Genomic DNA, 14,869 nt, shown 5'->3' with positions numbered 1-14,869 from the left:
GATCACCAGGAACACAATGATACCATTTTTAAGCTCTAGCGTCATTATGTGCCAAGTTATTGACAAAAACGTCATTTGACCTCAGTTGACCTCATTTGACCTGACCCATGGATAAGTACACCAAACAAAGAAGCACAAAGTGACCTGCTGTTAAGTACTGTGGTTTCAAAGCACAAAAGTGATAGAACGAAGCGGATATCTCCAGTATTTTCCGAATTTAGTATTTTCCCATAGGCTTAACATTACGACGTAATGACCTCTAACTGACCTCAGGTCAGTGACCTCAAAAAACCCGAACTATATGTTATACAACTCGGTGAACTTAGCACATCCTGAAAGTTTGAAGGAAAGCAGTCCAAAACTGTGAGTTGGACAGGTGCAAAAAGAAAATTGAAATTTGACCATGACCTTGTACCGGTTTTTCTGACCTGGTGACCTGACCCAAGGTCACCTGGACCTGAAATTTTCAGGTCATATGTAAAAAGGTTGCCCCATAGGCTGTGCCAAATTTGGCGGCTGCTGCGCGCCACCGTTTTTACGCTATCTTCGAAAAACCTTAGGGGGGTCGCATCGACCCCCCCTGCCAGGGCGAGGGTTAAAAACAAATATTCATAGATGAAAACTTGATATCCCTGATTTATGTACACCACAGGCTATATGAACAGAATTTGAATCATAATTGTTTTTCTTTGCTTCTACAGTTTTTCATAACATTCATAACATAACATTCTGATAAAGGTAGGTACCTAGGCAACTAAAAATTTATATAAAAATTTGGTAGGTAATGGCACCAATTATGTGTCATGACTGAATAATTCTTACATTAATTTTCCTCAACCTGATCTTATAAAACAATATATGCATGTGGAAGCATAAGCAGCATATCTAAGGATAATGAAAAATATATCTTTCCAACAAACTAGAACATCTTGTATTTGGTAACAGTGCATCAAGGTTGCAAAATGGAACTGGTAGATCCAGGGGAGAGCAATTGCTCCCTTCAGAAGTGTCCAATTTTGAGTAAATTTTAGTTGAACCGTTTTCTGACAAATATAAAACATAGCATGTCCTGGAAAGTCATACCTAGCTTATTTGCAGGGCAAGAAATGAACAGCAAAATCCAAGATATTGGTTATCACTTCAGATTGTCGGTGAAATGGGTGAAAGTTCAAGCTTGAGCTCAAGCTATTAACTATTTCGTACAGAAAGGACTAAAAATATGTGTGAAGTCTCTGAAATCGTGTCTTATGAGCTAGAGTTCGCTAATTTCGCCCTCCATTACCGCGTTTTTAGCACGCAAGCCGGTGCGGCGGCCGCCGGCGCACTCGCCGCCGATGTTTCGGAGCCAATTCTGCCGGCTCCAAGCTGTACGTCGGGTACATTTGGCACCGTATAGTTGTGATTACTGAACGTAACGACAACTAATGACTCTTTATAAGTTTTTTCTCTCCTAAAGATGATTTCCTTGCCGGTACATTGCCGACCCGAGCCCCAGGGTTGACAATCATGGGATATAGGTCGGATGGGCGACCTCGCGACGGCAGAAGGAACTATTGCAATTGTTGTGTCCCGCACCGCCGATTGCATTCTCTATCTGCACCCGGGGGGGGGGGGAGCAGGGGGCACGTGCCCCCATCGGATCAGGGGGCCTCTCGGGCCCGAGGGGCCTTGCGACGCCAATTGGCGGCTGAGGGTCCACGCTGGCATCTTTCGACTCAGAAGGGCCCCACAGGGCTCGGAAGAACACCTTATGTGCTCCGAAGCGCCATACTTCTTTCCTTAAGAGCCCCACACCGGCTTTTTAGTGTCCCTTGTCGGCCTTTGAGGGCCCCTTGCCGGCTTCTCGGGGCCTATTGGCGACCTCTGAGGGCTACTTGCCGGCCTCTAAGGGCCTTTACCGGCCTATCAGGGACCAGCAGCTCTAAGGGTTCCACACACGCCTGCAATGACTGTCTAAACCAATGGCTGAAGGCCCCCACAACGGCGCCTGCGAGGGCCCTCACCGGCGGCTGTGAAGGCCCCACACCGGTGCCTAGCTGAGGGCCCCACACCGCCACCTATGAGTGCAACCGGCACCCCTGAATGAGGTCCCGAAACCAGTGCTTCTTAAGGCCATATATCGGCGGCTCTGGGGGCTCAACGCCGGAGCCTCTGCGGGCTCTGACGGCCTCTGTCGGGACCTGCGCATCGGACGGCCACTCACCGGTGACTTTTGAGGGCCCCACGCCGACGACTCTGAGGGCCCCACTGGCGTTTGAGCGTACCTTGCTGGTCTCTAAGGACTCCACAGGGCTCCCGAAGGCACCGCAGACCTCTAGAGAGCCCCTTGTCGGTCTCTGAGAGCCCCTGTCGGCCTGTAAAGGGTTCGAGCCAGCAGCTCTAAGGGTCCCACACCCGACTGTGACAGCCCCACACTGCAGTGTCTCTAAGGGCCCACGACGGCAACTGTGAGGACCCTCACCGGCGCCTCTGAGCGCCCACAGCGGCACCTCTGGGGGCCCCGCACCAATGCCTCTGAGAGCCTCACACCGGTACCTGTGAGGGCCCACACCAGTGCCTCCAAAGGTTTCATAAGCGGCGGCCCTGAGGGCCCTACACGGGTGATTTTGAGGGGGGCCTACCGAAGGCACCACGCAATCCCTTAGTCTCGCTGAGTTTCTATCCCAATCCCATACCGGCTTCTATCCCAATTCCGGCTCAACTAATTAACAGCCCCCCCCCTCCATGGGTCAGCACTCAGCAGCGCCACGCCGGTGCCGGGGGCCAGCGCCATCGGGGCGGCAGTCGGCCACGCGCACTCAGTGGTTAGCGCTTAGCACCGGCGGCTAGCGCACGCCCGGTGTGTTACCGGCCGTGAGCCGCTCCAAAACGGCTGCAGTAACTAGTCGATATAGGTAGTAAGCAGATGCAGAGATGCAGGTGGATTGATGACCGGCAAGCTTTTGTGTTTTACGGGGGTGAAGGGTCGAAGTCGGCGGCTAAGTGGTGAGCGGATTTTATCAGATGCCGGTTCACATGACCTTTGGCCAAGTCCTGGTACCCTGACGCACTCTTGGAGAGCCGAATCACAGCAAAAATCCATCCACCACTGAATCTATACGGCTTGCGCTTTTTTGAAAACGTCTGCGTTTGGCCTTCTACGGGCCCGGCCGGCCAGCCGGCCCCGATTGGCGGTCCTCCAGTGACGTCACCGGTAGTGTTAAGCTGATTGGCGAATAATACATGGGAAGAACCGGGACGACATCCCCCTGATCAATATCAATTTCACAATTTTTCAGAGTTCAAGTTTTTGTGATTTATGTAATCTTACACAGAATCTCTTATACGGTCTTGCACAGAACACTTCTCAGATAGGGCCGCGTGGAAATAGGCAAAACACCCTGAAACCAGGCCTATAATGCAATAAAACAAACAATAAAATCTATAGATGGCCTTGCAATAAAACAATAACAAAACATTACAGACTTCAGTGCAAAACAATAACAATGTGTCATGCGAGGTGTCGTGCTTGAGCGTCCCAAGCAGACAGGCAGAAGGTTATGGAAATCGCCAAAGCAGTGTGTGGTGAGGATGTGAAACTCAAAATAACGGGAGTCATTCGACTGAGGGGAAAGCAGAGTGAAGACCAGACAGTGAGAGATAAACCAAGACTGATGCTGGTTAAGTTTGAATCCAGGGAAGAGGCCAATAAGCTGTTTGATGAGAGGCTGAGGCTTCGAAATGCTGGGTTCGCAAATGTATATGTGAACAGGGACCTTACCAAGGATGAGAGAGAGAAGCAACATAAACTCAGGGTAGAGCTGAGGATGAAAGGAAGGGAGACGCACAGGATCTTTCGTGGGAAAGTCATCCCACGGGAGCAGTAAAGAGGAAGCTCATGAGGACAGTAAGAAAATGGAAGAAAGCAAGCAAACTGATAACGTTTCAAGGGACCGAGTGAATCACGCATTGACAAGCGTTTATACCAATGTTGATGGGCTGAATGCTGTAAAGGGAAGTGAGTTCAGTTTAATTGTAGAACAGGCCAATGCAGATGTGGTACTGATAACAGAAACAAAACTGTCAGCAGAGTGTGTCACAGCCCAGTTTATTGATTGTACAAACTATAATGTGTTTAGGAAAGACAGGGACACTGGCTTTGGAGGTGGAGTATTGATAATGATAAAGAAGAATTTGCCCGCTACCCAACTATATGAAGACTCCTGGAACACATTAGAGGCAGTAGTTTGTCAGGTGAAGATTGGTAAGAAAGCTGTGTACTTGGCGTGCATTTACCGGCCACCTGGCAGCATAAGTGAATATAATGAAAGGGTATGCCAGACACTTCAGACACTTTGTGCCAAGTACTCAGGGCAGGTTCTGATATGTGGAGATTTTAACACGCGCACTGCAGCGGGTCTGAGCCGAACACGAACTGCAGGGGGGGGGGTTGAAAACAACCCCCCCTGAGATCTCGAAAACGGCGCAACGTAGCGACAAGCGGTAAACGGCGTTGGATAGGTTGAGATGAGATCTACAAGAAATACAAAGATCATTTTTGGGTCAGGTCAAAAACGAGGTCACCAGAGGTCACCGAAGACAAAATGTTACGATTTTCACAACAGGAATTTCGCGGTAGTTTTTCTTGAATAACTTGTCTTGCACACAAGACAGAGGATCGATTCGAACGCCATCGTTCTTAGCTCGTCAAGGCGCATCGAATGATATATAATATGACCTCGAAAGGTCAAGTTGAAAATTTGACCTCAGGTCAAGGTCATGACCTGACCGAAATAGGTCATGTTGCATATCATTCGATCCGCATTGACGAGAAAAACACGATGAACGTCGAACGGAGTCTCTATCTCTATTCAATCTCAAGTTATTGAAGAAAAACCGCTGGTGACCTCAGGTGACCTAAGATGACCTGGAGATCACCTTCCAAAGGTCATAAGTGATATGTTTCGGTGAAATCACCAACAGGGACCTGTAATACTATGATCCTGAGCGTATTGAAGTCATAGGATGGCATTCAGAGTAAGTTGAAATTTCTCCCATTGACTTATAATGGGCCGGTCGCAAAAATGACCTGACCTTAGGTCATCGATATAAAAATTCCGAGATATACAAGTTGTAGCTCGTGATGACTTTACTATTTCCTGTGGGTTTCAAGATCATATCTCAACAACTGTGGGCTTGGTGGGATTGCAAACTTCGAAATTTACGTTTCGAGGTAGGGTCACTTGACCTGACCTGGTGACCTGACCATAGGTCACCTGGGGTCAAAATTTTTACTCAAGGTGTGCAAAAGTTGGGAGAACAGGTATGCTAAATTTGGCGGCGCGTATTTCTCGCGATTTGCGAAAAACCACAGGGGGGGGGGGGTTGAAAACAATCCCCCCCCTGCAGTGCGCGTGTTAACTTCAGAGAAATCAACTGGAATGTGAATGAGGTGAATGGTAGCAACTCTAGTGAACAAGCCAAGTTCCATGATGCTTGTGAGGACTGCTTCCTGTTTCAACACATAAGGGATTTCACAAGGTCTCGGGGGACGGATGAGCCGTCTGTTTTGGATCTGGTATTCACCAAAGAGGAGCTAGAAATAGAACAGGTTCACTACCAGCATCCTATTGGCAGAAGTGACCACTGTGTGCTGATGTTTGAATTCCTAATTGCACAGACAAATGAGACAATCAGTCAAGACATGGCCCAACCGAAGAGGAATTATCACAAAGGTCACTACGCTGAAGCGATGGAATTGTTTAATGCTATACCATGGGAAGAAGAAATGCATGCACAGGGCATAGATGCGGCATGGCACACCTTCTTGGGACACTACAACACCATCGTAGATGCAACAGTACCATTCTACCCTGACAAGACAAGGAATCGACATAAGAAGTGGGTCAATAAACAAGTGCTAGATCAGGTGCGACGCAAAGAGGAAGCTTGGATCAGGCACAGGAGGAACAGGAAGTCAAAGAGACTCAAGAAGAAATACATTGAAGCGCGTAATGCAACCACAAAAACTGTTAGACAGGCAAAATATGACTACGAACACAGACTTGCATCTGAAATCAAGTCAGATCCCAGGGCGTTCTATACATATGCAAGAAGCAGGATGTCTATCAAAGAAGAACTGCTGGCAGTGAAAAAGGAAAATGGGAAAATGACGACAACAATGGAGGAAACATGTGAAGTTATGAACCAGCAATTTCAACAGGTCTTCAGGAAGCCTGATGGCACGGAACCACCAGAGCTGGAGCCAGTTGTTGGGGTCAAATTGGATCAGTGCAACATCGACCTGGGAGAGGTGGTGACCTTGCTACAGGAGCAGAAGACTCCATCGGCGCCTGGTCCTGATGGAGTCCACCCTGTTGTACTCAAGGAGTGTGCAACTAGTCTCGCAAGGCCACTGTTCATAATTTTCTGCAAATCCCTTGAGTCTGGACGACTGCCGAAGGACTGGAAGAGAGCGAACGTGACTCCAATCTTCAAGAAAGGCAAACGCTCAGATCCTCTTAACTATCGTCCTGTAAGTTTGACGTCGGTCCCATGTAAGGTGATGGAGAAGTTGATAAGGAGAAAGGTGGTTGATCATCTTGAGTCCAATAATCTGCTCAGTCATCAGCAACATGGATTCCGCTCGAACAGATCCTGCCTGACTCAACTTCTAGAGTACCTTTTCGACCTGGAGAACGCTCTTGATGATGGGGACTGTGTGGACACCCTGTATCTGGATTGCCGCAAGGCGTTCGACACTGTCCCACACCAGCATCTTGTAGCCAAAGTGCGACGGATGGGTATTGATGGACCAATCATATACTGGATCACTGATTTTTTGACTGGCCGTGAACAGAGAGTGTCTGTCCGAGGTTGTCATTCCAGATGGAGGGATGTGTTGAGTGGTGTACCCCAGGGTAGCGTACTAGGACCTACGCTCTTTCTCATATACATTGATGATCTCTTGGAGGGTCTGCAGTCATCTGGGAAGCTCTTCGCAGACGATGCTAAAGTCTACAGGAGGATAAGGAGCCCCAATGACAGGATCGACCTCCAAGAGGATATCCACCGACTGCAACTATGGACCAAGAAGTGGCTTCTGAGCTTTAACGAGGATAAGTGCAAAGTAATGCATTTTGGGTCCAATAACCCAGGATACACATACATGATGGGGTAAATATTTACTTTAGGACCGGCACACTTTTTCAAAGGGAAATTTTCGACAATCTTCCATTATTTGACATCCTAAATCAAGAAATGATACTTACTTGTCACCAAAACTGCAAAAAGTCACACAAAAACTTGATAAAATCCAGCCATCTCACCCCGCGTCACGTAACGTACACCGATGAAATTATACGAATGCGGCGATTAGGATATAAATATAAACAACGTGTTTGTGCCGTTGCCATTTGCGAAAAGGAAAAATGTGTGCATGTTTAATTCAATGAAAATGACGTCATAATACCAAACAAAATAGGGGAAATGTTGGGAACCGGGGTTGATATGGGGTAGGATAGCAAATCAAACACGGAAAAAATTATCAGAACATAACCTAACCTTACCTAACCTGACCTACTGATATTTGCCTACCCGGGGATAAGGAAAAAGTTGCTCGCATGAATAGATTGCAAGCAATGGTAGGTCAAATATTTTTAGGTTAAGTGATTGTGCATTAGGCTTCAGGCCTTCGGCCTGAAGCCAAATACACAACCACTTAACCTAAAAATATTTGACCTACCATTGCCTGTAATCTCTCCTAAGGCATTGCCTTCGGCACTGCCGCTGCTTCGCGACGTGAAATTTCATGACGTCACTTTCCTCACAGTTGAATAGCATCGTAAATATGTATTCACTAAAACTTGGAGCGCAGTTCGTGGCCGGTGGAGTACGCAGTCAGTGGGGATCTACAGCGGTGACGGTAAATATTGTACTGGTGCATTTAAACTTGTTTGTGCCATGAATGACTATCAGCTATGAAATCAAAAGGTCAAATTATGTCATGTGATATGCTTCTTACTATCACTTGGGGTTCGCGACGAAAGTAAAGGCTGCCGGTCCTAAAGTAAATAAATACCCATGATGGGAGGTGTATGTCTTGATACATCTGCAAAAGAAAAAGATCTGGGAATCGTCATTACACCGGACCTCAAGGTCTCAGAGCAAGTGACCAGAGCAGCAGCAGCAGCGAACTCCATGTTAGGAAGAGTGAGGAAAACATTCACCTACATGGACAAGGGAATGTTCCTGCCTATTTACAAAACTCTGGTGCGCCCCCACATGGAGTACGCCATACAAGCCTGGTCCCCGTTCCTCCAAAAGGATATCATGAAGCTGGAGAGGGTTCAGAGGAGGGCTACGAAGCTCGTCCCTGAACTCGCCGACCTTCCGTACCCGGATCGTTTGAAGGAACTCCAGCTGACAACACTGGAAGAGCGAAGGATCAGGGGAGATATGATTGAGGTATACAAACTGATGCACGGGCTCGACAAGGTGAATGCTGGAGAGGAGTTCCTGAGAATGGAGACTGGTGCGAACATGCAGAGGACGCGGGGACATGCACTCAAACTACAGAAGCCAAGACACCGGCTACACAGGCGGAACCAATTCTTCACTTCGAGAGTGGTGGACCACTGGAATCAACTACCATCTGAAGTTGTACTGAGCAAGAACACCAATACCTTCAAAAACAGATATGATAAACATGTCCGTACACTGAGAAGAGGCAGCATCCCATGAGCAACCCGCTCCCTTTGCCTCTTTCCTTTCTACTTTGGTAAGCATCTACTTTGGTAAGCATGCTGCGTGCAATAACCCTGTCATAGCCAAGTGACTGCATGTGACATTATTGATTTTATTGTTTCAAAATTTAGTCTTAAAAGAAGTGAACAAATAATTTTTGAATATACAAATTAATATTTATTGGAAAAACAAGATTTAGCTGGTGACAAATTTAACAACTTTTTAATAAAGAAATAGTGATATTGCATTTACCATAACATCACGTGGTATTAAGGGTGGTAGCGCCATCAATTGTCCTTGCCCAAAAGTAATGAAGTTGACAGTTGACAGTTGACACCATTTATGCGTGCATAACGCGTCCAAGAACGCGTCCTCCGCAAGGCCAAGGCCCTAAACGCCAGGGTAGCTAAACGCAAGGCCGCTTATCAATATACCACCTATCTACCATTCAGATTTGTTAAGTAAGTTAAGGTAAGTTGTGGTATCGCCTACCGGAAGGTTGACTGCACAGTGCACAGATGATAATATATAATCAGAGTTAAAGGGACCCTCCCACCTTCAAAAAAGTTAATGAATTGGCACGAAAGTGATGTCGCTCGGTTCAGAAAGAGCGAAAACGAATATCTACCAAATTTCATCGAAAAATATTCACCGGTTTTCAAGATATTAGACTTTTACTTTTGTTTACTTTTTGGGATCTCCGCTGTTCCTAGCGACTTTATTTGAAAGTGCGGCATTTGTTGCGCGCAAAGCAGCATATACCACCGCGTGCTACCAAACGTTTTAGTAAAAGATTTAAAAATCGTTAGATCTCCGCTGACGTCACAAATTCTAAGGGGGCATACCAATGCACTAGCCCCTTAGAATCCGAAAACTGCAAGTTTGAAATTCCATATCTCCGAATTAAAGCATTTGTCGATGTTGTGAGTGCCCAAACCGGTATTTGCAGGCCATGGCCACCAATTTGGCTATCTCAACTCAAAACTAATGTTAAGGTGGGAGTGTCCCTTTAACTTTTATTGCTACACTATATTCAAACTAGACTGGATTTGCAAATCTGCAAAACGTGGCAGGGTTCGACGAGATCTCGTCGGGGCAGACACAGTGGGGCAGGGGCAGAAATCGGGGCAGCTTTTGAGAAGTCGGGGCACAGTTCGGCGATTCCGGGGCAGACCGTTTGCAGTCGGGGCGGACCGGGGCGGGGCACACGGTACCGGGAGAAAATAATAAAGAAGCGGAGTATTGTTGAAACGCGCGAGAAAAAGTGGGCTGCGCCACAATCGTCGCTAAAGCGCAGAAACTGTCATTTAAAACTGCTGCCATATTCAAACTTCCCTTCATCAGGGCTATGAATGTTTTACGCGCCGTGTTTCGTATTAGCAACCAAGAAAATGTGCTCCCGGAGCTAACTCCTTTCTACCCTAACCAAATCGAATCAAATCAAATCAAACCAAACCATACCTAGCCTAATCGAACACTCATAAATGTGCCGTATAACCCTCACATATGACATAGTTGCCGTCCGGGCGGTCCGGCCAAATGATGCCGCGAACACGCGACCGGCGACCTACAGATTACGAGACTAGCACACTCGGCTCGGCACACTTGGAACCAAGCCATCAAGCTAGCTGATCACCGTCGAGCCTCGAGACAAGGTGTAATTTCAGTTTTTCAATTATGCATTGCGGGCTGGGGCATTGTCCGGGTAGCGCCTATCTTTTGCTGCAAAAACAAAATGCGCCCCTCGCTCCAGATTGATTCGCTGTTGCCATGGCAACATGAGGCAGTTTTGCACCCTAACTGCCCCCGTGTTCGATGTCTCTCGGACGACGAAGATTCTACGTCGTCCGGCCAATCCCGTTCAAGGTCAGCGGGGGCTCGGCTGCGGTTATGGAACGTGATTGGTCGGACGACGTAGAATCTGCGTCGTCCGAGAGACATCGGACGTGGGGTTTATCATCATTTTATTTTAACCGGAGCACTAGCTGCTTTATATATAACCTTGATCAATGAGCAGATCCTTTCGTAAAAAAATTGTTTAGAGTTTCAACCGCGACCGACTTCAGCATTTGCACGGGTAATGTATTAATATGTGTGTTTTTTATGCCATATATAGGTAGGTAGTTCATTTAGGGCATAATCTAACCTGCCCCGATTAGATGCCCCATTTGGGGCAGAAATCGGGCTGCCCGGAAGTCAACTGCCCCATTTGGGGCAGGATTCCGGCTGCCCCAAACACCTCGTCGAGCTGGCTGCCACGTTTTGCAGACTGGGACTGGAAAACATCCATACACTACGCTGGATGCCCGTGAGACCCTCATGCGCCAAAATTCAGCGCAAGCAATTTTGCACAGAAATTTATGCAAATTTTGCCACCGTAAATTGGGTGCTTATCTGAGTCAAAATTAAGTCAAAAGGCTACACCTGGTACACCTAAAGGCATCATATTTGTATACCATATTCATATAGCAGCCTTGTGTCCTCTCTCATTTTAAATTGGAAGTCTATAGATGGCCTTGTTTGAAAGAACTCTGAGCTCATGGCAGAAAAATTGTTTTACTTGCTTTTTATCCAGTCTCCATGTTATGATATATCAAACTTTTTATTTTGTATGGGAATGGATAGATAAGCATGTACATGTGCTTAAGCCTTAAATGATAAAAAGGTTAAAATTTGGTACAAATAAGCTTTAACTTTTGGTGCAAGTTGTGCTAACATTTCAGCGCAAAATTGCTTGCTGAATTGCGACGCATTAGAATCCCTGAGGTGTCTGGTGTAGTGTATGGTTTTTCTGGTGTGGATTCACACTATCAATTCAATTTTCATCTATTTTAGATGCTGAAGAGTGAAGGACATATCCCCTTGATGTGCTTTGTCCATATTCCTTGTGATGTGGCAGTGTCTGTTTTGTGGTGTACCCCACCCAGTCCACCCAGCCTACTTTTGGCAGTAAATCAAAATGTCTCATATAGAACGCTTGGATGGAAATTTGTTCTATATGGATCTTTTATTGTGCATGCTTAGTTACAGTCTAATCCAATTATCTAAATCTTGTTTACCTAGGAGTAGCATATGAGGCAACCTGGGGGGGGGGGGGGCTCCAATGACTCTGTGGGAGGACAGTATTGGGAGGACACGTGTTCTGCAAGCTCCCTGTTATCCCTGGGTTTGAAGTTCAGCACGGGGGAGTGGGAGGACAGTATTTATGCTTCATACAAACATTTTGTGTTGCTTTTGTTGTTAATTCTGATTGTTGATTAGTGTTAATATGAGTATTTGGTGTGCTGATGTTATTCCATACCCATATTTTTCATTCATGTTTATTTGTCAAGACATATGTGCTGCCTTTCTCCAGGAGCTGTAACTGTTCGAGGTGGCGCCATGTCCAAACCGTCGGCCAGGGAAGGCGGTGCCGTGTCGCCGCCGCCGGCCGACTCGGACTCACAGCTAGAGCAGATCATGGCGGTGACGGCGGCCGACCGGCAGCGCGCCGCCGCCCTGCTGGCCGCCGCCGGCGGCAGCGTGCAGCGCGCCATCAACATACACTTTGAGGCGGAGCGTGTGCCGGAGCCGGCCTCCAACGGCGCGGACGCCGAGCGCTGCTCTCCGGCGCCGGCGGCGGCGGCCAGCGAGGTGGAGGGCGCCGTGCGCGCGCCCATCCCGCCGCGCGCCGAGGTGATGCTCGACCCGGCGCACAGCGCGGCCAACTACGCGCTGCCCTCGCGGCGCAGCCGGCTCCGCCAGACGGACTCTGTGTTTGACAAGTTCCGCGACTTCAGCGCCGAGATCCGGCTGCAGGAGTCGCAGCTGGCCGGGCCGGGGCCGAGCCAGCGGGCCGCGCCGGCCGGCGCCGACCACCCGGAGCGCTACAAGCTGCAGACGCTCGAGGAGATATTCCGGCCGCCGCTGGAGCTGATATTCCGCGGCACCTTCCAGGCGGCCAGGGACCAGGGCATCGCCGACAACAAGTGGCTCATGGTGAACGTGCAGAACACGGAGGAGTTCGCCTGCCAGGTCCTCAACCGCGACGTCTGGTCCTCGCACAAGGTGCGCGACATTGTACGAGCAAACTTCATCTTTTGGCAGGTGTACCACGAGAGTAGCGAAGGACTCAAGTACAAGACGTTCTACCCTGTGTCCAGCTGGCCTTACGTCGCGATTCTCGACCCGCGCACAGGTGAACTGCTACGAACCTGGTCCAAATTGGACAAGAACTCGGCCATCGAACTGCTCATCGACTTTCTGGAGGCGCACAAGTTCTCGGAGGACGCTCCGCCGACGCCGAAGCGGCCGCGTGTGGACAGCGTGCTGGAGCTGGACGAGGAGGCGCAGCTGCGACTGGCTATCGAGAAGTCGCTGCAGCACGACCAGCCCAGCGGCCGGCGCCGACCCGTCGTGCCCGACTCGGACTCGGACGAGGACGACGCCGACTTTTGGGCCGAAAGCGCCGATCTGTCGACGGTGACCTCGGCGCCGCTGTCGCCGAGCCGGCGCAGCGAGCGCGTGTCGCCGGCGCCGCCGGCCCACCGCCCGCCCGAGAGCGGCGACAGGCCACCCAGAGCGACCGGGGACGGCGGCCCGGCCGACCAGGAGCGCAGCGGTACAGCGGAGACGGCGCCGGAGCGGGCCGCTGCGGAGACGGCGCCGGAGCGGACCACTGCGGAGACGGCGCCGGAGCGGACCGCCGCGGAGACGAAAACAGGGACTGAGAACGGAACCAACGGCAGCGGATCGGCCGCCGATCACAGAACCACCCAGGGCGACAACACAGAGGCGAAATCTCCAACCGAAAACGGTGTCGGTGATGGCAAACCGGCGTGCGGTGCCGGCAGTCGGGGACCGCAGTGTGCGCCGGTGTCTGTCGGCGCGGCGGCGGAGGAGTGGCGCCGCCACCTGGGCAGCGCCACCGACCCGTCGTGGACGCTGGCGCTGCGCCTACCCGACGGCAGCCGGCTGCAGCTCGAGCTGCCCTGCTCGTCTCGGCTGCGCTGCGTCACCGAGTACGTGCAGCAGCTCGGCTACCCGGCCCGGGAGCACGTGCTGCTGGCCACCTTCCCGCGGCGCGAGCTGTCCGCACCGGAGCGGGCCGACCAGACGCTGCGCGAGGCCGGCCTGCACCCGCACGACACCGTCTTCGTGCAGAGCCGGTAGGGTCAGACTGTCCATCCCGCCCCTCTCGTCCTTGTCTGTCATGTCAATTGTGTATCGAAGGAGACGTTCCTAGCATCGTTATTTTCTATCATCGCAGCTGGAAAGGATCGTGGGTGTTCACTGTTCGTGTTGTAAAAAAGACTACTACATAATACGAGAGCGTGCCTTTTTATCGTATTTAAGCCAGGTTTCTAAAGACAGTGCTGCATTCATCCATACCACGTTATGTTGATGGCGGTTTATCGCTACCCGAGCAGTACCTATTTCAGAGCTCCGCAGAGTTGGTGTTGGTGGGGTGGTGTTGTGTGGTGCCGAACTGGTGCTTGCGCCGCGTGTTTTCACCAGTAGTACAAGTGTTATGAGCGATCGTCATTCATTTAATAAAGTTTTCATCGATCACATTGTCGTAGTACCACACGCATAGAAGCGATAAATCCACTGCCGTTGGAACAGTTGACTGAATGGTCCTGCGAAGGTGTCTGGTCCTTCGCTCTCCCAGCGACTTCAGCCGCCGCAGTAGCGCCCTTGGTTGCGCCCAATTTGGGCTCGACTCGAATACCCAACGCACAGGGGGAGTACCAAAGTTGGGTACGCTTTTCCCTCGTGTCAAAAGTACCAGTATTCAGATAAAACTACTACCTACCAGCAATGTTCTGATATGTATGTATAACACCATGAAGTTATCAGGAGTCCGTTGTTCACATTCCGCAGACATGTAGAATAGAAAATAGAATAGAATAGAGTGGAGCCCTGGCCCTCCCACTCGGGTGGACACCGTTAGTGTATAACTTGCTCATTTCGTCCCGCCCATTTCGGGTGCCGTCGTGATCGGAATAGATGGATGACGATATTTTGATGCCTGTTTGTCCAGATCGAATGGCTAAGTCATTCTGGTGTCCATCATATTTTGTTTTCGCGTGGTGAAACACGCGGACTTAAACTAAAAACTGCAGCAGACGATTCTTATATTCGTAAAACCGGCCTATGTACCCTG

At 49.6% G+C, this 14,869-nt stretch overlaps 1 protein-coding gene across 1 annotated transcript; it reads left to right on the top strand.

Annotated features, from left to right (window-relative positions):
- Positions 1-11,963: 11,963 nt before the first annotated feature.
- LOC122392861 (UBX domain-containing protein 7-like) lies at positions 11,964-14,276 on the top strand. The gene has a single exon (XM_043388628.1). The coding sequence runs from the start codon at positions 12,061-12,063 to the stop codon at positions 13,873-13,875; it is 1,815 nt and encodes a 604-aa protein (XP_043244563.1). The 5' UTR covers positions 11,964-12,060; the 3' UTR covers positions 13,876-14,276.
- The last annotated feature ends 593 nt before the right edge of the window (positions 14,277-14,869 follow it).

Source organism: Amphibalanus amphitrite, unplaced genomic scaffold (assembly GCF_019059575.1).
Source record: "Amphibalanus amphitrite isolate SeventyFive unplaced genomic scaffold, NRLGWU_Aamphi_draft 000000F_arrow, whole genome shotgun sequence".
NCBI lineage: Eukaryota > Metazoa > Arthropoda > Thecostraca > Balanomorpha > Balanidae > Amphibalanus > Amphibalanus amphitrite.
This window is presented reverse-complemented; position numbering and strand designations above follow the sequence as displayed.